Source organism: Anas acuta, chromosome 3 (genome assembly GCF_963932015.1).
Source record: "Anas acuta chromosome 3, bAnaAcu1.1, whole genome shotgun sequence".
Lineage (NCBI taxonomy): Eukaryota > Metazoa > Chordata > Aves > Anseriformes > Anatidae > Anas > Anas acuta.
In genome coordinates, this window is record NC_088981.1 from 44,596,615 (window position 1) to 44,622,340 (window position 25,726).

Sequence of the window (25,726 nt, forward strand, 5' to 3'; positions counted from 1 at the left end):
TAGATAAAGGCCAAGTTTTAGAGAGCAGCTCCAGAAAAGCAAGCACAGATCATAACAAGTTACACGCAACACTTAGAAAGTGCAAAATCCTCAAAAATATTTGAGGGCCTTAAAGATGCTGGTGGATTCAGCTAGCCCTCTCATCCCCCTCATGTCACTTAACCACTTTCAGAGCTCTAATCGTGGCTGATTTAGTAGCCTTGTCATCGGACTAGGGCAAGCTTGAAGCTGTCTGCTCCTGCATTTCGCTTAACAGGCTGACATTCCTCACTCTGACACTTTCTTATCTGAGATTCCTTCAGTGACCGTTCAGCTTTATAAGGTCCCATGTCCAGATTCTTTTTCTACCCGTCTGTTACTGCTGGAATCGGGTAAAGTTGAGGCATTTTTAACCTCATGACATTATTTAGGAAAACAAGTCTTATTACAGCTCTGCAAGTTGCAATGCCAATGTTCTGAGCACCAGAGCACCGCATGCAACACAGCAGCTGTTACATATTCAAGGGTGAAATTCCAATAATAGTATGCTATATAATTTCTGGATAAATATTTACGCTTGTGAAGGCTAAGTGACTTGGAGTACTATAAACTCCAGCCTTTGGGGCAGGCCACTGCAACTTCAGCCTTCTTGCAGTGACCTAGTGCTGACCTTTCTCCCAGGCTAGAGGCAGAGTGATTGCTGGAGGTAAAAATTCAAAGTGAATCCTGAGGCCTCTGCTGAGCTATAAAGCAGTGCATAAAATGCATCAGATGTTATTTGAATGCATCTACTCATCTCAGAATCACTTCTCACCTTGCCTAAGTTTCCTTGAAACATCTGTCCATATAACTTCATTCACTAACCCCGTGCGATGTCGTTTCACTATTGGTGAAGGAGTGTAAAAGCCTCTTGAGGATGACTAGCATCATATCATGAGCTGGGTTCTTGGTGTTTTATTCATTTGATAGATGGGAGGTGTGTATTTATGCTGTTAGAGTGTGCGGACAACTTCAATGTTGTGGTGTGGTTAACTTTGGAAATGCAACTGAAACAACAAGCAGGACTGCTACTGAAATGGTTGTAGGAATTAGGTCCTGTTAGCCATTAGGAGCTGTAGTTCTGGGTCCTTCAGCCCTCATGGAGTGAGCAAACAAACAAACAAGAGGCAAAGCTGTAGTCACAGTGAACCCAGCAGAGCTGGGATTCGCTCCACCCATTTAACCTGAACGTGTTTTCAAAAAGCTGTGTGACCCCTCACTTGCTTCCTAAGCTCCATTCTAGAGGTGTAACAGCTGTAGCCTTACTCCTTTTTCTCCATCTCACTAGTGCTGTTATTCCATACCTAAAACCAGAGAGAACTCCATTCAGTACAGCTGATGGGCTCCTTTACCCTCCTACCTGTCTACAGTGCACTGGGAATGACCCCATCCACGCCAGACAGAAGAGCGAGCCATGATGATGTGTCTCATTTTAATGTAAGCTGCGAGGAAGTATTTCATTTGCTGCTCTGAAGCACTGGAATGCTGTTCAGACTCCTGCCTTCTACTGAAAAAACAGAAGGCAGCCTTGGCCTTTCAGAAGCGAGCCATCCTAAATCAGGGGTCTGTTGACTTAGTTCTACTTACTTGCCTAGAGGAAACACATCGCCAAAACTATGTCTTGAAGTAGCTTTCCTAAGAAAGCCTGATTTATTTCTATGAGAGTCCACCATGGCTGGTAGCTGTTGTCAATTCTTGTTATTATCTTTGGAGCTAGAACATTATCAGCAGGTTTATGGCTTACTAATGCCATGTTGAGGATTGCTTATTTTATCTGGCAGTTGATATCTAAAAGAATGGCTTTAGGACAACGATATACATTTCAGCCTGAGGAACTCATTAATAATACTTTAATCCATGGGAGTCTTAGGTTTTATTTTGCTTTACTCTGTACTGGGAGATTTTTTTTCTTGATCTGTCCTCTCTGAACTTGCCGAGCACGAGTTCCAAATCCCAGAGACTGCAGAGATTCTGTCAAGTACTTCTGGTCGGGAGAGATGCACAGCATCACCAGCAGTTTGGCATCACCTCCTGGAAGCAGGAAAAAGCCCAAACATGCTCATTTATCTTGTTATTTTCAGTAAGTTATGCACCAGTAATGTACAGATGTACATAGTGACCAGTATAGGCTGCCAGTGCTTCTATGAAGCAGAAGACAACATGAGGAAGGCTACGGAAAACAGGCAACTCCTTAAAATGAAGCCTATGTCTACCAATATGATGCTTTTTTCAGTAGGATAAACACTTCGTAATTTGTAATAGAGATTTTTTTTTTTTTTCCCTTACAGCATTACCAGTTAGTCTGCATGTATCTTAAGGTCTGGACACCTCATTAAGCTTTGTCAAATGATTGCAAATTCAGGATCTTCTTTGTGTGACATTTTTTTATCATGTTTGTGACAAAAAAGCAAAACAGATTTACTAAAAGTTCAGAGAATGATCAAGCAAACAAGGAAATCACCACTTTCAACACTTCATGTAAACAGTGTCACCCAGGTCATGCACCAGACAGACGTGGTTAAAGCCAGGCTCGGTGCCCACACAGCTTAGCTCCTGGACTTGTTTCTTTCGCTTTCCCCTTTCACAGGATGGACTCTAGCAGTAGATGAAATTAGAAGTTCAAGCACAGTGCATAGTCTTTCAGAAACTCTGCAGAGCTATTACCTGAGTCACTGCCAAAGCTTTGAACTGGAGACTAAAAGCACGAGGGCTGATGCTTTTCGGCAGAAGAAGAATGGACTACCCCATGGACTGACACCGATCCAACAGTACTGAGGGAATTCCACTTGCTTTAAAATTATTTCTGCACAGAGGAGGAGCTAGAGAGGAAGAGGTGACCCAGATACAAAGAGTCATAGTATAGTACCATGCATATGTTCTGGAGTCTCTCTCCTTTGTCCTACTGCTTCAGGGCCCAATATTAAGGAACGTGCAAATGCATGGCTGCATGCTGTAGTAGTAAAGACTGAAGCTTAACTTGAGAGTGTACGTGACCTGAAACACCAGTGAGGTACAATCATTACCCTTCGCTATCCTGATAGAGATGTGATTATTCTAAATGCATTCATAAACTGAACCTTGGCAAACAGGAGGGCTTTGCCAAATTCAGAGCTCTCCCTGTACTCCTGGAGCTGTGTAGTCACACCGCTCCTGCGAACAGAGGCACACGTAGGAGGAGTGTCACTGCACAATCCTCCTCTGGCTTTGCGCAACAAAGGAGGGGAAAAGACTGGGAAAGTAAGTCTGCGTTGTTAAACAAAGGCCAGAATACTTCCTTACCTACAGAATCCTGGAGCAGATGCGTGAGTTTGCTGTTTCGGTAGGGGACATGAGATCTTTGCTCCGCTATCGCTCCGAGGACATCGGCCAGGGCGGACAGGCTGCGGTTAATGAAGGACGTCTCTCTCAGTGCTGCCCCTGTCACTCCAGACATGCCTAACGTGGAGAAAAAGGCAATGGTAAGAGCAAGTAAAGCTGCTTCGACTGTCATCTGTGAGAAATGCTGGTGCTGTATCACACACTGCTGAGACAACGTTTTTAAACACAGATTCTGAGCCATGACCTCCAGTCCAGCCATGCCAAAGGCAAGATGCAGCGGTTGCTCACTGCAGAGTGCAAACCCATTGTGCAGCATTTCTGCTCGTCTGAAGGTAGGTTAAAGAAGGTTCAGTGCCTGCAGATGGTGTAGAGTACCTCGTGTTGAAGCTGATGCCTTCAGCTGTACAATGCATCTTGGCTCCGTATGTATCACAACAGGGAACTGAGAAAGTAGGAACACCGTAAGGTCGGACAAGACAGCACTGCTTTTGAAAACAGCAGGCCACGGCACCTTGGGAGAGAAGGCTGGTGTGTTCCACCACTTTCATAACAGCTAACTGCCCACGCTGTAACTCTTAGGAGGAACAAGAGTGGCACTGACAGCATTACCTGCAGAAACAGAACTGTACAGCAGCCGTACGTGTGAGAGGTTTATGCTCACCAAAGTCTGTGAGATGCTGTTCTTTATGGTATGATTTGTTATGGTTGGTCACACAGGAAAATGATGCCCTTTTACCATCCACCCAGCACGGTGGTCTGTAACTATCTGTACTGACCTCAAACAGCACCAGGAAGGGTGTTGTCTGCTCACCGAGTTGCACCAATTTACAAAGGCACTGTGATCTCAACTCATTGATCAGTCTGGATGAGCATCCATTTAAGAGTAACTTCTCCTGTCCTTAACTCTATCATTTGGGGTAGAGAAACTTGCTATTAGCATTTAGCAGCCTATTATTCAAATTCAGCCTTTCTTCAGGATAGTGGAAGAGCTACACGTGGATCTGCAATCATTTATCACTACCCAGAGCACAGGATCCATGCTAGGCAGAGCTGAGGGTGGGGTCAGAAGGGGCTTGCAGTTCCCTTACCTGTCTTCTGTCCCACCTCCAGACAGAAAAACATAGAGAGGGGCCAGGGATCTTGTTGCCCCTTTAGAGCAGCATTTTCCAAACTGGGAGAACAAGAGAGGTGTTCAAGAGACAAATGTGGAAAGGTATGGTTAGGGCAAAAATAACCACAGAAGCCAGGGCAGAGGGCTGTAGAAATGGGGCAGGATGGGGCTGGAATGGTGGAGCCTCTTGGCAGAGAGGCACAGAGCAAAACCACTCAGAAAACCCTGCCACAGGGTGGACAATAATCTGAGATACATGTACAATGCGTCTCAGACTAACTGTAGACTTGGGTCTCTGTCTACAGCTATCTCTAGGCTGAAGAGGGGATCCTAAGAGAGCAGCTATCACTGTAAAGCAAAAACTGCAAATAGGTCAGGGGGGTACACATTTAAACCACTCGTATCTGTGTTTGGTCAGATGAACTTCCCCAAAGCATTTAGCTGCTTTCAAACTGAGGCTGTTTGCTAGGAAGGGATGACTTAGCTTGGAACTGGTGTAAGGGCTCAGGATGGCTGTGGCACCAGCAAGCCAAAGTGCTGATGTACATCTTAAACATGCGTGACGGCTGCTGTACTTCTGCTCACTTAGACTTGTCTACATTTAAAAACAACTACAAGTTAATAGCTGCCCTCGCTTTTATCAGAGTAAGTCTGGCATCTTCAAATCTCCACCAGTGCAGCCGGTGGCAGAGGTTCGTCTACCACATGTGCTGGTCCACATCTAATACTGATGAGAGTGAGCCTGCCGAGCCCCAAACCAAGTAAATGTTTGTCCTGGTTGAACTGAGAGAAGAAAAACCCACACAACATTGCTCAATTACATGTTTACCAAACAATTTCCAGCACTCAGAGCAAATGAAAAAATAATGTATTATATTAGGCTTTTCTGTAGAACAAAAGTTTAACAGTGAGGAGCAGCAAGAATTCTTGGCAGTAATGTAAAGGACTCTTTCATAATGCTAGTTCAGTTTTCAAAACATTATTTCTGGAATGGTGCGTTTGGCTGCATGGCTTTTCTTGGTAAGAAAGCTTGTCCTTTAGGAAATAATCAAGTTTCTGAAATTATTGTGTGCCTAGAGGAAGGGGGAGGAAGAAAATGCTTTGAAGAAACAACAAAAGCAATATTATCTTTTCAACACTAACTTCCTTCAAGACTTTCTCTGCACTAAGGCAGAAAAATAGTGATATCAATTATTACAGACATTTGTAATATTTAAATAATTTCTGCACTTTAAACATTCCTGTACAAAGACATGGTAATTTTCAGAGTAGAAAAACAGGCCTAAATAAAACCAATCTGCACCAGTAATATACTTATGATAGGGGAAACCGCCTTGGGCTTATTTCAGGCTTATGCAGCCAGCTTTTTGGTTAAACTGTATCAGCGTAAAACTGGAACAATCGGGCCTCAAAACTTTGTTATTTCAGGATCTGTGTTTAAACCACCCCTGCGTGAAGGCAGGGTAGCACATATTTCTACACGAGGAGCTCAATGTAAACGTTTCAATCCCCGTGTGGGAGGATCCATGCCCATCATTCCTAACAGCTTTGTCAGAAGCGGCCACGTTTGCTTACCGACACACTCACTGCCCGCCAGATCCACCAGCTGCAGTCTGGTTCTGACTTGCTTTGGTTTCTCAGTTGCTTCAAGCTGTGCTGGGGAAGAGGCTCTGGAAGAAGAGGTGGATCTATTCTCTCTTGGTTTTTGTGGATAGGTGCAGGAAAACTCTTTATTTAGTCTCTGACTGATTTGTTCATCTTCCCATGAAGTACCTGGTTAATGGAAAAAACAAATGAGAGCTTCATATTGGCACTGGAAATTGAGATGGAGAAAAAAGTGGGGCATCAACGGGAGAAGTACAATATCAGGCTGTTCTAACTAAAGCATTACATGAGTCAGAGTCAATGGCGTGGGCAAGCTGTAGAGCTTTTTCTATCTTAATTAAGGTTTTCCGTATCGAACAGATTGATAACAAGACTCGGTGTAGGTTGTATTGTATGTAATATCCTCACTGTTTGCACTTCAATGTGGAAAACAAGGAACAGGAGTCCAGTAAGGAGAGGCACTTAAAGAGGCACTTTTTTCATGTTTTAGACTGACTGCAAACAAAGTGTGATTTTGGATGCTTGGGAGCAGTAAGTTCTGAAATCTGTTTCTCAGCCTTTGAAACATTCTCTGCTGGTGCTCTGGGGGGAAGAAAAGAAAAAAGAAAAAAGTTCATCCTGCCTCTTCTGTTCTGTCTTTTGCTGTTTTTGCTGGACCTCCTTCAGCCATCATAGCCCACTGCTGCATCTTCATATTCTTCCTCTTCCTTAGTAGCAGCATCTAGCTTACTCTGTCTGCTGGGAAGGAGGAGGAAGACGGGTTCTCTGGAAAAGCTGCTGTGACATCAGCTTAGCAAGAACATGTACAAAATGGCTTTCCCTAAAAAAAGTTTTTTCTTCATTTTTTTTTTTAATCATCCACACCCTTCTCTTTTGTGAAGAAAGACGTATAAGAAAAAAGGCACACACTCTGCTATAGGTAATAGAGATAAGCAACTCTCTTGAGGACTTAAGAGTCTACTTGTAAAAGTAGAAAGTTCACAGCTGCAAAACTTGAATAAAGAGGACACTGAACTGGGCTGTAGAGCTCTGTACCTCTCCAGCTCGCCTGTTGCTAATAGCCAGTGTAGCTGTTCACTCTGTAGAATGGGCTTACACAAAATAAATGGCTTCAGGACAACCAGTGTAAAAATAAGTGTTCTCAGTCCTCTCCAGTTTGAGATGAAGAAAAAAACTGACTGCTCTCCTCAAACAATAGATATTACTGAAACAAAATGCTGGAAGACCTTCATCAAACATGAGAAAGTGCTTGCTTGTCAACCTGGCTTTCAGTGCAGAACTCATCAGAGACTTTTTATTTAGTGACTGAGGTCTCCAGTTTTGAGATATTTGACAATTGCACTTGGATTGTAAACCAGGAATTGCTCCTTTTAAATAGACAGAATGCAGTGTCAAACTGCTACAGAGATCCATTTGCAATGCTGCTTTCCTCCCCTGTTTTGCTCACCTTGCTCACCTTCACCCATGCACTGTAAGCTGAAAGCCTGAGTCTGCATTCACCACCGACTAGAGGTGTCTGTGGAGTTTTGTTATCAGATGCAGTAGGATGACAGCAATTAGAAAGGGCAAAGGGAAGCCTGGACTAGACGAGATGGCTGGTGTGCCAGTGGTGTGAACACGCTGTGTTTTGAACATCTCTCTGATTGACAAGAATCTGGAACTGGGCAGAGCTAACATCTGGAACCATAGAGCTGCAGCATGTGAAGGAGCTGTGTCTTTTGGCAAGGGCCATAGGTAAGCCAGGGTACTGTTTGTTCTGTTTTGCTAATATTGTCGGTTTAATTTCCGATAGCAATCTAGGGGAAAAAATGTTAAATATTTTCCACTTTCTAAAACCATATTGTTTTTGCAGAGTATGAAGGAGACGGACCACAGCACTGGAAACAGAGTCTAATTACAACATAAGCAAAAGAAAACAAAGTTAATCCCCCAAAGCCGAAGTTATTCCTAAAGCAATAAACTAGTAAGTCTTGGTGTGGTAATGAAAAGTAGCAATACAGGTTTTGCCGCGCTAAATAGGACAGCTATGTTGTCTGTTCCTACCGTGGCCTGTTACTAACAGTTCAAGAGATTCTGAATTTAATGGACATTTTTGCAAGGCAGCAGGTAAAAAATAATTTTCTCACCAACAGCTTATGCTGAGCCCTAAAACATGTGGTTGGCTTCACCTCAAACTTTGCATGAAAAATGCTAGGTTTGCATGGATAATACGATACATCGTACAAAGGGACTTAACCACTCTATTTGAGCATCTATCTTATTGATACTATTTATTTAATTAGTTGTTTCACGCTATAAAGCTTCAAGAATTCTGTAAGTCAAGAGATGTGAAGTTAAAAGTTTCTAAGAAAGCTTCTAAGAAAACCATTAGCATTGAGAAATCAAACTGGTCAGTTATTTAAGAAGGTATTTATAAATTAAAGGACTGAGGGAATATATTAAGCACTGGAAAAAGGAAGAAAAACCACTATGAAAATGTCAAAGTCCACAGGCTGTTTTTCAAAAAGAACTGTCTCACAAAGTGTTTTAGGAACATCCTCCTTACCAAAGCTATCTCCAGAGACAACTGTGGTTATGGTCAGCGTAACAACCAGATGAGAACGAGAGGAATGAGCATGCACTAGCGTAGGGTGCCTGACTCGTAGCTGTAGGCCTTTGATAACCAGATGCAAAAATTCAGATGCATTTTCAACAGTCCTAGGAAGTAAAGAAACAAGCAGAAGGTTGAACTGATTCACAGTAAAAATGACATGAGAAAGCTGGTTGCGCCAGGGGAGTTTTAGGTTAGATGTTAGGAAGAGCTTCTTTACTGAAAGGGTTGTGAGGCATTGGAACAGGCTGCCCAGGGAGGTGGTGGAGTCACCATCCCTGGAAGTCTTCAAAAGACGTTTAGATGTAGAGCTTAGGGATATGGTTTAGTGGGGACTGTTAGTGTTAGGTTAGAGGTTGGACTCGATGATCTTGAGGTCTCTTCCAACCTAGAAATTCTGTGATTCTGTGATTCTGGTAACTCAGACTGGAATTTGAGCATTTCCACTTCTCGCTCTTCTAACTCCTTGTACTCTTCTTAATTCTGCCCCAGAACTAATCTCAGTTTTGAGCCGCACAAGCAGCTGTGGTATAGACCAGCAGAGTGTCAGAAGTTTTTGTAGACCGTTTTATCTTATACTATCCATTTTATTTTCCAGTTGAAATACTGCAAATATGACCAATTGTAGGGAAGAAAACCTGACACAGAGAGTAAAATCAAATGATTAGGCAAAGTAAAAAAGACACTATGATTTTCCCCAGATTTTCAGTGTTAAAAACAAATGAGTCAAGATTGCCTACCTTCTCCTTTTGCTGCACTGCTTCCTTCAATAATCACTCAAGTTGCATCACATAAACATTAGAAATTCTAGATGGGGATATAAATTATTATGACTGCACAGCACAGCCTGGTTACTGAATACTTTGAAACACACCAGATATAACACACCTTAATAACTCTCCTAAGAGGCTGCTCGCTGCAGACCTGGTTCCACATCGCTGCAATCAGCAAAAGCAAGCATGTGATAAAAGGCAAGGCCTTCTTGCCTTTATTTGGCTGTGAAAGTCACGCGGGGCACAAATATACTTTGTGATATGAAGAGCACTGCTTGAAGAGTTCAAAGTAAAAAAAGAACTATATTCAGATAAAACAATTTGCTCTAAAAATAAAGCAAAGGCATCTGAAGAAGAGAAGAACTCTTAGCTACACCATACCTACACACACTTAAGCAGCTACTTAAAACCAGTGCCCTCTGTAAACCAGTGACACTCTAAAATATGGCTGCAGGAGCTAAATGACCACAGCAGCCTTCAGTCTACCAGTCCCGTGCCATGTGTGCTGGCATCCCGTGCACTAGCTCTGCCCCTGTGCCCGTGATGTCTCCCTGGTTCAGCTGAGCTGGCAGCAGCAGGGAAGCTGTGGCTCTAGTTCCTACCGTCAGAGAGGGCAGAGCCTCACACTGCGGTATCTGACTGGTGCCTCAAGTCCAAGGGGACAGGTCCTGCCTTCCTGAGTTCTGAGCTGCATCTTCCAGTGGCTGATCAGCCGGGACTGGATGCCTGGGGAGGTGAGCAGCCTTCACGAGGATGTACCAACAGGCAGTCGGCTTCTGCAAGCTGCTGTCGCTGTGCTGTGGCAAGTGGTCAGTGCTGCTGTGCTCCAAACAGTTTGCAGAAGATAAGCCTGGGGCATGCAGTCAGTGCTGCTCACCTACTAGGAAAACACGATTGACTTTGGGGCTGAGCAGCATCCCCAGCCCAGTGCTGCGTGCCTGTCACAGCAGCTTCTCAGCAGGAGCAATGGTAAAAAAAAAAAAAAAAAAAAAAAAAAGCCTCTGCTACTTTATCACACTCTGTGCACCCCCTGTTCCTGAACCAGATCCTACAGCCCTGTTGCGGTTAGGTTAAAAATTTGATGCTGAATGTTCTCCAAAGTCAACCAAGTCATAAAAGAAGAAAGAGACCGAGGTTTTTGTCATTCGGTAGGATGTCCGTGTTAACAGGAAGGAGACTACTGTACTTTAATGGACACACGGAGAAGCCAGTGAGACCCAGCAGGCCAATATATTCTAGATGAAATATTATCACAAATGAGGGTGTGTTTTTATTCAAAGCACCATCTGTTTACTTGAGATTTCAGGCAGCTGGGTGGCTTCATTCAATGGTTCCCTAACTTTGTTTGGCTTTGCCCTTTCTTATTAACCTTTCTGTGTAATTATTGATATAGCTTGTTTATCAATTGGACTTTTTGCTGCTTGCATTGTAATTGAGATACAAGTCCATATTCTTATTTATATATGCATTAGAACTGAGTATTTACCAAGTGATTGAGATGTGTTCTTAAGAGATGCTTATCTCAAGGCTCCAGGCTCTTGAACTATAAATTAAAATTTAGAGAAACAAACACTGCAGCCATTTCATGAAATAGAAAGTGAAATGAAACCTCTCTGCTGATTCTAGTTCCCATCTCTGTGGCACAAATCCAGTGATGCCTCTCCCTTCTCCAAAGCTTAGGAAAAGAGAACCTTTCTCTTTTCTATGCACCTGCTAACTATACAAAGCAGGAAAAAGTATTCCACTTCCATCATACCCAATCTATGTGCACCCATTTGCATTTCCCAAGTCGTACAGTTCCTTCCTTCTCTAGTCAAATGTGCAAGGTTAGCTACTTCAAGAAGGATTCGGCACACACAGGTTGGGCTCCACACCAATCACTTCTGAAGGAGTTTTTCATTTTCTTTTCACGTTAACAGAAAAGAGACTACTCTGTACTTTACTGGACATATGGAGAAGCCAGTGAGAGTGTATTTTTATCAAGGCTTTATGACAGTACCATGAACCCAGTGGACAAACAACAACTAGTCTGCTTATGTGGCTTAAGTCCCACAAGATAAAAATACTGCCCTTGGTTATTTCTACTGAACATGCATTTTGTTTTAACTCAGGCAGGGAAAATGCTTCTCTTATCTGACTTCCAGTTCCTCCTGGAAAAGTAGGGAGTAGACTGTGACAAGTATTATGATAGAGAAGTAAAGAAAAAAATCTTGTTTCCCTCAGAAATATAGAATGCTGCAAAACTGTTCTTAATATTTCAATAAGGCAAGATGCTTTATACAAATTTATCTGCCCAAAAAACAACATTTTTTTAAAGTTGCTAGACGTCCATGTCATGCACAACCAGAAATGTTCCTTGTGGAATCTGTTCATGTTCTGGGCGCTCACAGTGAGATGTTCAGTAGCTTAACTACACTGGGTAGCATCTGGTACCACTCTGGTGCCACAAGTGCTGCTTGTCAACACTTGTTTTTATTAAAGTTGATTTAATAATAGCATAAACAGTGCCCCTGTTACTAAAATAAAGCATCTGAAACAGACTTACTCTTGTTAATATATGAATTGTTATCAACATGGTATTTTCATCATTTACTTAGTTAAGGTGTGTTATATATAACAAGAATTATATATTTGCTTTGCATACTACACACATGTAACATCAAGAGCCATTCCTACATACACTAGGACGAGCTTTTGTAATGCTCAGGACATACAAGAAAACAGTACAACAAGTAGAGCTGTAGCCTTAATTACTTCAGGTCTCCCTCCAATGCCACAAGACATAAGTAAGAATCAATCTTACCATATGCCTGAATGCTGGGAAGGTTCAAATGCCAGCATCTCAATTCCCACTTTAATGCCTCCAATAACGAAAGCAGAATACTAGACAGTGCAAGATGGGTATTTATATTAAAAGATGACTTTAAATGATATTTCTGAAGTATTTTTAAACCCAATTTGTGTAGAGAAAGCTAACTTTACAGCTGCTTTAAAACCTAAAAAAAAAAAGTACACCCATTTCCATTATATTCTGTAAAATTTATCATTTAGTAAGACCAAAGGGAAAGTGCTTTGTGATTGGGTCATTCCTTCTTTTCCTACAGCTGACAAGATACCCTATGAAATTCCAGCAGCAATGAAATATACGGCTCTCTTCCGATATTCTGAGCGTTAAGGACCCCAAACTCATTGTACTGTTAATGCTCAAAGAATTTTGACATTTGCAGTCTCGTAGACAGTGAGAACCATCCGGTTTTTTCTTTTCCATATGGTAAGAACTCATTGTTTAGAAGCAATGCCTGACATTTAAAATGGAATTTTATGACAGCTGTGCATCACACAGACACTGCATCATGATCAGATGATAAAGATCAAATTGTGCACTCACTCATATGTAAGCAATGGAACGTTGCTCTTTCCTTCTCTGGTTGTGACAACATCACGTTTGACGCCAAATACTTTTCCACAACTGTCTTTGGCCAGAAGATCAAAAATTTCGTTATTATACACTTCTACAACAGAAACCTCAACCCAGTAACTTCCTGGTGGCTTTTCTGAAATAAGCCTGGAGAATAAAAATAGAAAAAAACAACAAATGAAGAAAGCTGAAGTCAAACCTCAAGTGGACAATCTGTTTATAAAGAACTGTTCTTTAATTGTAATCTAATTAACAATCTGATAAAAGTGCTTATTAAATATCCACAGTCATGACTTTGCCTCACCCACATGCTAATGTTCAGCTGAAAAATCAGACTATACAGTTAAATTATACATGAAACACTAAGTAAACATTCATTTTCCAAACAGCTGTGCCAGCTTAAATTGTTTTTCTCTACTAACCCCACACTCTCCTCTAAATTTTTCATACCATTGCTCTGCTGGAGGTTACTGCATTCAGAGCTCAAGGTATGATAAACTCTGCCAGAGTGCAGGCAATGAGCAGAGAGAGATGCTAAACTGCCCAGCTAGATCTGTAATGGGCTATCTGTCCACAAGCTCAGAAAATTCATAAATTAATTAAGGGATTTTTTTATTCAGGAGAGTACTTACAGTTAGATACAAATGTTCTGGTGCAAAGTTGGCTCTTTTGATTTAGCTTACACTCTTTTCCAAAAGAAACAGGCTTAGCTGAAAAAACCTCTAATGACTCTTCTATTATAATGTAGCAGCACAACAGTTCAAATCACACACTAGGTTCAACTAAAAAATCTAGTTTTCTAGAGAAAACAGATAGTGGTTAAAAACTCCACTACCATTCTTGGGGACTGGGTTCTATCCTGGATCCTTTTCATCTATTCCAACTGTCAATTTTCACAAAACTTCTAAGAACTTAATTATCGTTTGGACTTGCACAACTATGGTTGAATCCTATTCAAAAGTTAAAGGAGTCTGAAAGACAGATGGGCAGATGTACACAGTGAAATTGCATAGCCTTATTGTCTTAGAAAAACAGACTAAGCTAGAGACTAGGAAAGAATCGTATCTCAAATATGGATTGGCAGTCAGAGATGGTATAAATATTAACAGTTGTGAAACTGGTATCTGTAAAAATAAATACATTACAAACATTTTTTCATCCTTTCTATAATGTTTAAGGTGAAAGGTCCATAAGCAAGCCTTTACTTAGGTTGCTATTACCAGGTTAGTGTTACCTGAACACTTCTTGGGTAGCTCGAGGAATAATTCCAAGTTCTGATTCATCTTCCAAGGCAAATGCAAAGTTCTCTTCTAACTGTGGTCCCAACATCGTGTATGTCTTTCCACTCCCAGTCTGCCCATAAGCCATAATACACACATTGTACCTGAAAATCAAAAGGGCCTTCATTTATTTTACCATTACCAAATGTGTGTGTAAGCTACCAAGTTAAAACCCAAACAAATTGGGAACAGTAACTGAAATAAATCTAATAAACATACTGCCCCTGCAGCTTTCTTTCTGGCTATCTAAAAATATGACAGAAATTAAAGTACTGCTCATAACATCTCCTATACGTGTTTTTATTTTTTAAGCACATCTGAAGGGCAGGGAACTGACAAAAACAGGGATGCTTATCTTGGGATGATTGATGATGTTAGACCTCCTGTCTGCCCAACTTCCAGTTCATGCACTGCTCAGCTTCTTGTTTATCAGCTCCTGAACCGCTGCGGTTTACAGTGCAGTGTTTTAAAGTAAACCATCACTGGGTTTGATTTGTCTTACGGTGCTGTGCTGCAAACCGCAGCACTAATGTCTTAACAGCTGGGAACAGTAAACTCTTCAGCTCTCACAGTCGTTTCAGGAAGGCTCTTCGGTCAGAGCCCTCAGCCACTGGGAAAGGCCAGACAGCCCTAGCAGTAAGAGGCACACATTTTAATCCAAAGGCATTAGATCAAAAAAGAATGAACAGGAAGACTACTCTGCAATAACGGTGGGAGGAACTGCTCTGACATGGACTTGTAGAAGGTGAAAATGTGCAATGTCACTGCAGAGGTACAGGCACCTGTGAAACACAATTCATCATCTTCTGGAGTAGACGTGAACTCTGAAAATGGTTGTTTTTCTATACTGGAAAAAATAAATCTACATATATACTTATGTATATTTCAGAGCCTTGAGGTTGGGTGTGGAGGGCTGCGAGAGTGGCATCTGAATTTAGATATAGGAATCCTATCCCCAAAGTGTGTTTCTGAGGTAATTGGATCAAACATCAGAAGCAAGTGGGCAGATATGCTGTGTCCAGCCACAGTACTGCTCCATAGCGAGGAGCAAGGCTGCCCTGTGCAGCTGAGGATTGGTCCCTGCTTGGCTGTGCCTACTCTGCAGCAGCTGCCAGCACCTTGGTGTTGAACACAGACCTGTTTGTGCCAGCAAAAACTATTGGAAGACGTGCAGCTATGCTGACAGGACTGCTCCTTCACTGGGCTATCTATCTTGTTTGTTCCGAGACATAACATTAGCAGGCTCTCCACGCACTCGGAGTGCTCTGCAGTATGCTGAAATTTCTGCTTGACTAGAGTTGCAGAAATGGGCTTGGTCCTTGTTTGGCAGGAGGTAAAATTTTATTGCTTAAGCTCTAGCTTCACTGTGGGCAGACCTGAGCAGCCGCTTTTGGTTATCTGACGCTTCTCCTCTTATCAAAAATGTTGTTTCAAGCACATGCCAACAAATTTCAATGAGCATCTCATCTAATTGTGTTAAATTTATGGTTTTAGGTCATCAAATACTTATATTGCCACTGCAGAGAAATATGTTTGCAGTTGTTTGTTTTTTTTTTTTTTATATATATAAATATATATCCATTAGAAATGCCTAGAAGCAATTCTTTTTTGAGGATTACTAAGAAAGCTTTCTTTCGTTAGAAAGAAATGTGGGCAACACAGCAAATACCTGCATACCCCTTCTAGGGAGCAAAGTCAAAGTTGCAGGCAGTGAACCTACGATAACATCTCCCCACATCTTCAGGATGTAGAGTATAAAGTAGAAGTCTAATCACAGGTATGGTGAGGTAAAGGAGAGAACTATAATTGAAAATCAAGAGCGGTTTAGCAAAATAAAATGTGCTAGAAATTAGAGTTGTAAATCTGAAACAAGGGATTTCCCGAAGTATTGACTGTTGACGTAACTCTGATTGCATTTATATCACTGGAAAAGTTTCCAGTAATTTTGGTAGGCTAACAATCTCTGGCTAGGCTAACAACAAGCGATTTTCAGAGTTCCCTCCCCTTATAGCACACTGGCTGGCCAAGTCATAGTTTCTTGAGACTTCCAGTCTCTCTTCAAATTCAAAAAGAGATCTTTGAAACTAAAAAGGGAGCCAGAAGCTTGCAAGTAGATGTATTCCTTAGGAAAAACAGAATAGATTTTTTTTTCAGAAGTCTCTGAGCTTTCATACAGTCCACTATTTAAATTTCCCTTAATTGCTTTTTGTTAGAAAGTACGCGTGTTGGTCAAAGTAGTTCTGACAATATGTAGATGGTATGGTCAAAAGCTAGGTAGACAGGTACTTGTAACCTTGAAGAAAAAGATGCAAATCAGAAATAAAGCCATTGATAACCTCTCCACCAAAGCCAAAAGAGTATTTCAGCAAGCCCAAATGAACTTTCACTTGGGTGATTCAACAAAAGGAGAAGCAGCAACAGAAGACTGATTGACATTTATCTAGTTTACTTTCCTGATGTTCTGCTTTCAGCACAGCAGCTTCAAATAGAGCATGAAGCCACTTGTATCGTCAGGCTTCTAATTAGAAAATTTCAGGTTACGATTCACCTGTGTGCCCCAACGTTTCTCTTTTTCCACTCTACTTCATTAGTTATGTTATTGTTTAAAAAAAGATTTTATTGTCAAATTAGAATATCGATATCTTCGTAATATTCCTCTCCTGAGAAGAGTGGGGCTGTTCACTATAGGGAATTTAGCACTAGGAGGAAAGTTATCACTAACAAAGGAAATCAAAAGAGTATAAATCTATTATTCCTTAAAATAAATAAATAAGGTTGATTTTTCAATGTTGTAAAGAAAGGAAATATTTTCTTAGTCCCTTGCTGGACCTGTATTGCTAACTGTAAACTTTGAAGCCTGCTGACCTTCATTTGTTTTGCGTATGGAACAATCTTTTCTCCCTGTGTATTTATACTGAAAAATGAATCAATTAATTAAAAAAGAAAAATAAAGAAAAACAGTGGAACGCTCCTTTAAGTTGTTACAGATCACTTTGGAGACCAGACTAAAACAATCAGGAGCAGCAAAGAAGTTCAAGGTTCAGACCAAGTACGTCTGTTTCACATTTACGATGGGAAGGCTGCTCAGAAACGTGGCTCATGCGCACAGCCTCTCCTTCCCTGAAAATCTGCTTCTGTTTAAATGACACTTCTGGAAGAACAAGACAGCTCTTTTGTTTTCAATAACAGAACATTTCCTAAATGAATATAAAAATCCTAACTTTTAGGGCAGGATTCTTTCAGCGTGCCAGTTAGAAAGTCGGAAGTCCAGCAGATCAAGGTACAGATCGGGAATGTCCGAATATACACAGGCAACATATTGAGCCAAAGCAAACTTACTTTCATTGCAAAAGGAAAGGTTAGAGAAAGAAAATAGCGGTTATAAGGACTTCTGCAAAATCCTTCAGCCTCGTGGTCCCTAGATTGCTCAACTGTGGCAACTGTGGTTACTTATCCTTGGTAAAATAGAAGAGTGCCTTATGGGCCATACAAGACTCCCCTTGCCCCAGACAGCCCTTATGGGCCCTGCTGTGGCATGTGTAAAGGGTTACCAGGGGTTTCCCGATATCCACAGTATCCTGATAGGCATCTGCTAGGTGGCTTTTAAATATCAGTAAGAAAAGGAGAGACTTGGAAACTCCAGTGTGCAGGCTGCCAGGAGCAAGGATTGCCACTGTTCAGCTGTGCCACTGTGGATGGAAAGGGGCTGGCTGCCTTGCCCTCTTCACGGGGCAGCAGGTCCATGACAGGTCTACAACAAATACCAGTGGTATCAGAGCAGGGGTGAGAAGAGAAAGAAAGAAAGGTTAGAAAGGAAGTTTTGCTTAAATCTTAGCTCAAACCTCAAGGCTTATAATAACAGGCACTTCGATGCTTCTTTGCGACAATAGCTTGACTTTGTTCTGGTATAAATGGAAGAAAAAAAAAAAAGTCATACTTAACTTCAATGCCTAAAAGTAATTTCACTTTTTTTTTTTTTTTTTTTTTTGTAACTGATTCTGTATTCAAACCAGAATTCTGCTTTAACCCCAGTGCCTGAAGGGTGTTAGAACTACAGCTGAGGACGCTCAATTTTGGTTCAACCAAGAAGTGATTGTACAGCCTCCCATGGCTTGTGCTATGTAAAACAACAGAACAGATGATCACAGAGTGTCCCAGCAGGCATTTTATGTATAAATGCACTTCTGGAAAAGATGTATATAAAAGATGTATATATTATACTGTGTATGTAACCAAAAAACATTTATAGAACATAATCTACCAAAACACAGCAAAGAAAAAAAGATAGCATCTTCCATCAGAAGTACTTTTTTTCCAAATTTGTCTTCTGTGCTAAACTTTGTGAACAGTGATTTCAATGTTTATATAGAGAAACAACATTCACTCTGTTCAGTAGGAAAAAGACAGGAAAATGGAACCGCAAAGTCACAGAACTTGACTGGACAGCCACTACTAAGTAATTCTTTTTAATTGATGGATTTCAGTAGACAATGACCCTTTAGCTTTCTTACTCCCACCTTTAAACTTACCCATCCAGGAGAGATGTTAGCAAAGGGGCCACGTCTGCAAATACTGTGTCTTGAGATTCAAAAGCACTGTAAACTCTGAGGAGCAAAGTACAATGAGTAACTGAAGAATAAGAAATACATGTCATAATACAGGATAACAGATTAGGGAAAATGTAGGCCTGTGATATAAAGCTTGTGACCTGCTGACATTTCTATGACAACAGCACTTACAGATTGGGTTTTAGAAGACTTATTTAGCTTGGCTGTATGAAGCTGGCATACCAAACCTGCTTACTGCTGCTCTAAACCTGGCTTCCTATGCCAGGAAATTAAAAGGTAACGAGGAAGAGCTGAGCTGCCATGGGAGTCACCACTTTGTTCAGTAGAGGGAAAAAAGCGGTGCATTGACAAGTCCCAAGGGTTGTGTAGGAACGTCTGACATGCCTATGGTCCATTACAGAACACAACCTTTGAGCAGGAGAGGGGCCAGGATTCACCAAAGAACTTTTTTGTGATGCAGTCCAGGGGACTGGAAAGGAGACCTTCAAGCTTCTCTCCTGCTTTGTTTTGGAGTGTCTGCTGCCTGCACTGGAGGGAATGATTTACAGGCGTACACTTGTGGTGCTCTGAGCTAGTCTTAATCCTTTTGTCAGCCTCTCTGGCAGACAGAGTCTTTTCCAGGCAGTACAGATCCATCTTTCTTTCTCCCACATACCAGACTATGAGATATCCCTGCTGCCTGCATCTCCTTTGTGTCACACTAAGGAAGCAAGTGGTCAGATTGTGCTCCTCCTTTAGATGTGAAAAAAATGATGCACAGAGGCTGAAAATCTGCCCTGGGACTTGTCTCACAAAAGCCAGTAGCAGAGCAGAAATTGGAGGCTCCTGAGGTCAAGTTTAACATTGAAACCACCTTTGTGGGCAGCACCATCTTCAAGTATTTCCATCCGTGCTCCTGCTGAACGACCTTTTCTGAGATAAACATTTCTCACCATGATAACCAGAGGGATGACTTTCTTTTATGTCATGATGTGGATTTCAGACTAACTTTTTTTTTCAGACTAACTTTTAAAGTGAATGAAAGACAATTTAACTGACTTATTCCACTTGTTAGAAAAGAGCAATGACAGTGTAACCCTTGGGCCAAAACAATGTCTAAAACAACTACGTATGTGTTTTAAAATTCAAGAAAAAATAAGGTAAGAGAAGGCTGTACAAAATTTTTTTCCGCTAACCCTTTCAAATATAACTTCATACAACATAAAGCCAAGACCTGAAAATAAGAAATCATCAAAGGCAGGAACTTGTGATCACAAAACATGGGTATCCTAACTCTTTCATTGTTTCTCTAGCACATCAAAAAGTAACTTCCCCAAGACTAAAGCCTGCAACAAGTGCTGTTTATGGAAGATGGACAAAATCTGAAACATGAATACCATAACCACCACTTCAGAATTTGAGGTATGAATCTTTACATTTGGAAAAAGGCTTCCTTTTCTGGTATCTTTCTGGTGTGGATCTTTTTTGTTTGTTTGTTTGGTTGGTTGGTTTGGTTTAGTTTGATTAGCTCTCTTTTCCAATAAGTGGTGTGTGTTTTCTATAGATTATAGTAAAATGACTAACTAGAAACAGGAATTTTGGTAGCAGCAAATATTATAAAATGTAGTTACTTCCCTGTGTGCATAGTATCCTAGTACACCTCACTAATACATGATATTAAGAGCTTAACTTAATGAAGAACACAGTTTGTTTTTTTAGCATTTACTCAAGTCTCTTTGTATGTTTGACCAGGATCTGGCCACTACAGTCTGGAGCCTACACAAACATACATTTTCATGTTCTCCACAAATAAGACTGTACAGAGGGATCACTGATAAACAGATACAGAATTAGACCCAAACCACTTAGTTCAGCATTTTGTCTCTGACAATGGCCAGGGGAAGAAACAAGAAACACCATGGTGGCTGGAGACAGAATAATTAATCTCTGTCTCATCCTAATCCTTAATAGCTGTAAACTGCTCTCAAAGCTGAAATATGAGTTGAATGTCTGCTGAAAAAAAAATACTATTAGCATTAGCATTCAAGTCATTTTTTTTTTTGCATCTTGCTGAATTCTTGGCCTGGTGTAACATCCTGTGGCAACGCGTTCCACGGTCTAATTGTAAGTTGTATGAAAATGTACTCTCTTTAATCAGGAAATGAGCACTTTTCTGGCCTGACGGACAAATACTGCTTGTCTTGCCATTCCGCTGACATGCTGTCATACTAAACTGAGAAACCAACAAATATGCAGAGATGTGGCACAGTTCTTACTGGGACAACACAAGCGCTGAATAAATACTCCATCCTTGCTTTGCATGCATGCATGCACATGCCTCAATAAGCTTTACACATCAAATCTTCCAGGTCAATATAAGAGCAAAAACTTTCCCAAACTCTTTTCTCTGCTTCATTTATCATCTGCATTCAGCAAAACATTCATTAGCACTTAACTCCTGAATTTTAACCAACTAGGGCTCAAACTCAATTTATGTTGAAATTGTATTTTTTTTTTCTTAACACATCAAAACATCTCCCTCAGAGCTACTAGGTTAAAAAACAAAAACAAACAACAAACAACAATAAAAACAACCACCAAATTTAAAACATATTTAGGAGATAAGAATATTCAAAAATTCTTCAGTTGCTCTTGGCAGGTTTTGCTGTCTATTAGAGCACACATTGCAACCAACCACAACCAGAGCTAGAACCAACCATTTTCTGTGGTCTTGTTTGCACTGCAGAGCAGTGCAGACGTAGCTAACTATGCCAGGTTCAGGTACTGGTAGCGGCTCAGAGGAAAGGCATGGGGCTCCATGTTACGATAACTCCTCCAAATATTTACTCAACTTCCTAAAGGCATTTTAGTGCCACTACTTTAGCTGCTGTGCTTTAAATGCTACCAGTACCCACATGAAGCAGTTTAAATTTGGCTTGAACTAGTTTATGCTACACTGTAATCACAGCACTGGCTAAAGCATGGACACACAATTAGCTATCCCAGACCATGAAAGATATAGCAAATCCAGAGAATCTGTTTCTATAAGCTCAGTTATTTTTACCAGAATGATGACAGATTTGTCCCTGTGTAGTGATTAATGTTAATTTTACCTTGAAAATTTTGAGCTTCTTTTTATTTTGCTAACTGATTCACCAATAAAATTATAAAAGCATAACATGCTGAAAGCTGGAATTTTCTTCCTGAGCTGAAATCAAATATTTTGACATTTATTAGTTCCATAAAACATTGCTAAAAAAACAAACATTTTTGAGTTCATAAGAACCATATGCTCTTCTGTTTATAAAAAAAGAGCTGTGCTGGGACACTGAAAAAACATTCCCCAAGAACTGCATTCTTTGGGGGATTTACATTTTTTTAACCCTTTTCCTGGTTATCAGGATCTACACCACATGTCCAGAGCCACAGCAGGTCTGGCATCCTGTCTCGATAACATTGTTGCTCTATAGAGCTGAATTCCAGCATTATTCTGCATTTATTTCAGCTAGTATGGCTGTGTTAGGTATAGCTAGAGGGTGAAAGGAATTACTTCAAATAGCTTAGCAAACATGCAAGAGGTGCCATATACCTTGAGAGATCACATATGCCCTGTATCAAGGGAGTCCTGTAACCTATGGAGTGAGTAAAGGTTCCCCAAGATTTGCATTATCTCAGGAATTTTCGGTCATTTGGTGGCCTACATAATAGCAGTCCCCAGTCTTCATGAGCAGAAAAAAGCAGCATCTTAGAAAGACACCGCAAAGGAAGGGTGAAAAAATGACAACGTTTAGCCAACCGAAAGCAGTTTGGGCTGAAACAGGCTCAGAATTTAAGATTAGACCAGGACAAATAATTCAAGTTGGAGACAGTCGACTTTAAATCAACTTTGCCTTCAGCAAAGAAGCATGAGATTGTGCTCATGTGTCCTGTTTCCACAGGGTTTTGAAGCATGCTCCAGAGGAGAAGACTTACTGTTTGAGTTATTGCAACGTACAGACATAGTGCAGAAAAGCAAAATTTATATTTGAAAAAAAGGCATGGAGTAAAATTTTGTATTTTTTGCTTTACGAAGATCTCGTATTAATTTAAGTCTTCATTCCTGTTTTCAGAGGTTCAGGTTAGATCCATTCTGAAAGAACCTGAGGCACCTTCCAGCCTGACTCTTTGCAGCTTCTGTTTTGTGAGCTGAATCCTCAGTGTCTAGTACGGCACAAACTCCAATGAAAACTCTTACCGCAGCTGGTGTATTCAAAATCTCTCACACCTATATGGGTTCTTTGGCATCTAACAGGGAAAGTAACCACACTATAGCCTTTCTCTCAGAGGAGCACTGATTTACATGCCACCACTCTATCCGGTTGTCTATTTCCAGCCTACTTTAAGTAGCACAACTGTACATTGAAGCATAACAATCCTCAGTTTGGTTTCTGGCTCAGTCATGCTTTATGTCTAAAGCTGAAGTCATGCAATCCACCTCAATTCTGCACCTTGAAAACATGGATAACGTTTTGCTATCCCACAACATGCTGCAAGGATGGTGAGAAGTACTTAGACTGTGAGAAGGTTCAAATATGTCTCTAGACAGGTTTCAGACACAGGCATATCAGTATTCTTCACTGAGAAGGAGGACTGAGGGTGGCATCTATATCCTGAAGTGCATTATTCTATACTGGAAAGAATGTGAAAACCAGATAAGAATAAAAAAAATATAAAAATAATAAATAAAAAAGAACATTACTTTCTAAACAATGCCTACTAAAAAATTAGCCTTCACTATACAAATCTTCCAGCAACCCAGACTGATATACAGGACGACCCACCTTTCAAACTGAAAAGTCTTGTTTACTGATGTATGACCAGGACGGCTACACTTTACCAGAACAGTTTCCTAGGAGAAAAACAAAACACTTACAGTTAATATCATAGGCACGTGTAAAACTGAAATATTTATTTCACTGCAGTGAACTAGCAAGACCGCAAGAAGGGATCTCAGAACAGATTCAGATTATTAAAGAACAACCAACACAAAATGTGTGCACTTATGCTCAAAAGAAAGATCCAAACCATTACCTAAACTTTATGTGCCTAGAAAACCCCAGGAAAGTAAATCTAACCTCCCTAATTGCTAACATAGGTAGAAAAATGGAAAAAGAGCCTTTTTGTATTATGAGGTCAGTGCATTTTCAGATTGCTTTCATAAATGTTTATGCCAAGAGCGGAGCAGAAGATGCACATTTCAGAGCATATCATGCAAGTCCACACTGTCAGGAAGAACTGCAGTCACACAGTTGCTAGATTTCCATGAGTTTTTAGTAGAAATCACTTTCCATATGGATTATATAGTAGTTTTGTAAGTTGGACAAATGTGTCAGCAGCTCTTTAAAAGCTATTACCTGTACTAAATTCTATGCTCTTTGCTCTTCATGGTGTATCTTGCTTAAAAAAAAATAAAGAAATAATGTGAGAAAAAATTATCATTTCCACATTTCAGATGGAAGCTCCTCAGCACACAAAATGCTTCACTCAGTTCAAAAAGGTTTTCTGGCTTAGTAACCTTTGCTTATATTACTGCATTTGATAGGAATGCTGCAGTTTGTACTGCTCTTCCAACAAGTAGCTTAGAGTGCTAAACTGCTGTCCTTCAACCTCGTATTGCCACTGATTGAGGTAGTAAAGAGGTGAGCAAGTAATGACAGCGTAACAGTATGTCTAGCATGCAGACAGCTAACAAACCCCAAATTTCTTAAGTTTACAAATATCTTTTCTTCTTTGGAGAAAGCCAGTGTATCATTATCAATCTAACGATGCAACACTTGCTGTATAATGAGCTACGTCACCCATTCCAGTACAGGCAAATTTAGCAGCAGTAGGGATGTGAGCACAATGCTTTGCTACAGAACGCCCCGACGCAGACATTGCAATAGGATCAGTAATTAACAGCCTCTGGAGAAAAAATAACAACAAACAGGAAAATGATGCAGGGTTATGGAACACCCTTCTCATTCAGATGTCAAATTTACTTTCAGACCAGCTTTCCTTAAGGTGAGAAATGAGATAGAGAAAAAATCTATTTGCATAATGTAGAAACATAAGCATTGTTAATAGGCAGAAGTTTCACACAAGCATTTGTAATGACCCTCCCTTCTCAGGAGATCTGTATGGGCCAGGATACCCACTACCGCTGCTGGCATACAAAATCCCGTAAGGTGATCCTGTCAACAGTGCCTGTGAAATCCTTACAGATGTATTACATGAATACTGAGGAACATTTTTCTTCACCCTAGAGTCACAGAATGCTCCTGGTCTGATACCCAAGCCTGAGGAGCTCTTCAGGAAGTGAAATTCCATAAGGCAAAATAAAAAAAATTAAGTGAGGCATAAGGAATTGTGGCTATAGACGTGTGATCACAAAATCCAGCTGTGATTATAATTTCCTATCTTTTGTTATTGCATATCTGGTAAAGGCTTATCACCCCAATTCACAAGGAATTTCTCTACAACAGAGCCAATGAAAGGACAACTGTGACTGCTCCTCATCTGTTTCCCTGTCAACTTCAGTGCCACTGGCTGACACAACGCTGAGGCAGACGCGGACAGCCTGAAAGATTCCCTGCACTGGGAGAAGAAACCTCCAGATGGGGATGGTGATAAGCACCTGGGAAGCGATAATGTATCCTACTACTATAGCTACATCCACCTGATCTAGTACAAAATTATCTCTCAAGAAAAGGAGTCTTCCTGTGTTAATTCATATTTTCCCACTCCTACCTTGAAAAACCAGCAGAATCTTGCACCTCCCCTGATATTCAGAGCAGTCTCTTTGCCATTCCTTTTTTTCTCCACTACTCACAACTGAAAACCTTTTCAAAATAATTTGAAAGAAATCAATCACTTGGAAGCAGCCACCTTCTTTTCTCCTGTGCCAAAGAAAGTTGGAGTCAAACAACATCACTTCAGGTATTAGGCTAGGGCAGGCACCTGCCCTAGCTTCGTATGAAATCAAACCCCATAATTTTATCTAAAATTGCATATTTAGTCTATCCACAAGTGTAACACCTACAGTAGT

General features: G+C 40.7%; 1 protein-coding gene and 1 long non-coding RNA gene across 5 annotated transcripts in view; one reads left to right on the forward strand and one right to left on the reverse strand.

Annotated features, from left to right (window-relative positions):
• Positions 1 to 1,433: 1,433 nt before the first annotated feature.
• KIF25 (kinesin family member 25) overlaps positions 1,434 to 25,726 on the reverse strand; it is a 40,387-nt gene continuing 16,094 nt past the window's right edge. For 3 of the 4 annotated variants that reach the window (XM_068676884.1, XM_068676883.1, XM_068676882.1), the window contains 8 exons: positions 23,481 to 23,548; positions 18,643 to 18,717; positions 14,068 to 14,217; positions 12,804 to 12,980; positions 8,598 to 8,749; positions 6,023 to 6,220; positions 3,298 to 3,453; positions 1,434 to 2,049 (listed from right to left, as the gene is read on the reverse strand). In XM_068676884.1, coding sequence (XP_068532985.1) covers positions 1,892 to 2,049; positions 3,298 to 3,453; positions 6,023 to 6,220; positions 8,598 to 8,749; positions 12,804 to 12,980; positions 14,068 to 14,217; positions 18,643 to 18,717; positions 23,481 to 23,548 — 1,134 coding nt within the window. In that variant the 3' untranslated portion in view covers positions 1,434 to 1,891. Of the gene's footprint in view, positions 2,050 to 2,682; positions 2,838 to 3,297; positions 3,454 to 6,022; positions 6,221 to 8,597; positions 8,750 to 12,803; positions 12,981 to 14,067; positions 14,218 to 18,642; positions 18,718 to 23,480; positions 23,549 to 25,726 lie in introns of all 4 variants that reach the window. The other variant, XR_011094859.1, reaches the window with a different exon arrangement.
• Positions 6,220 to 25,421, forward strand: LOC137853986 (uncharacterized). The gene is made up of 4 exons (XR_011094860.1): positions 6,220 to 7,786; positions 7,905 to 8,015; positions 19,974 to 20,082; positions 25,164 to 25,421. It is a non-coding gene; the product is annotated as an uncharacterized lncRNA (long non-coding RNA).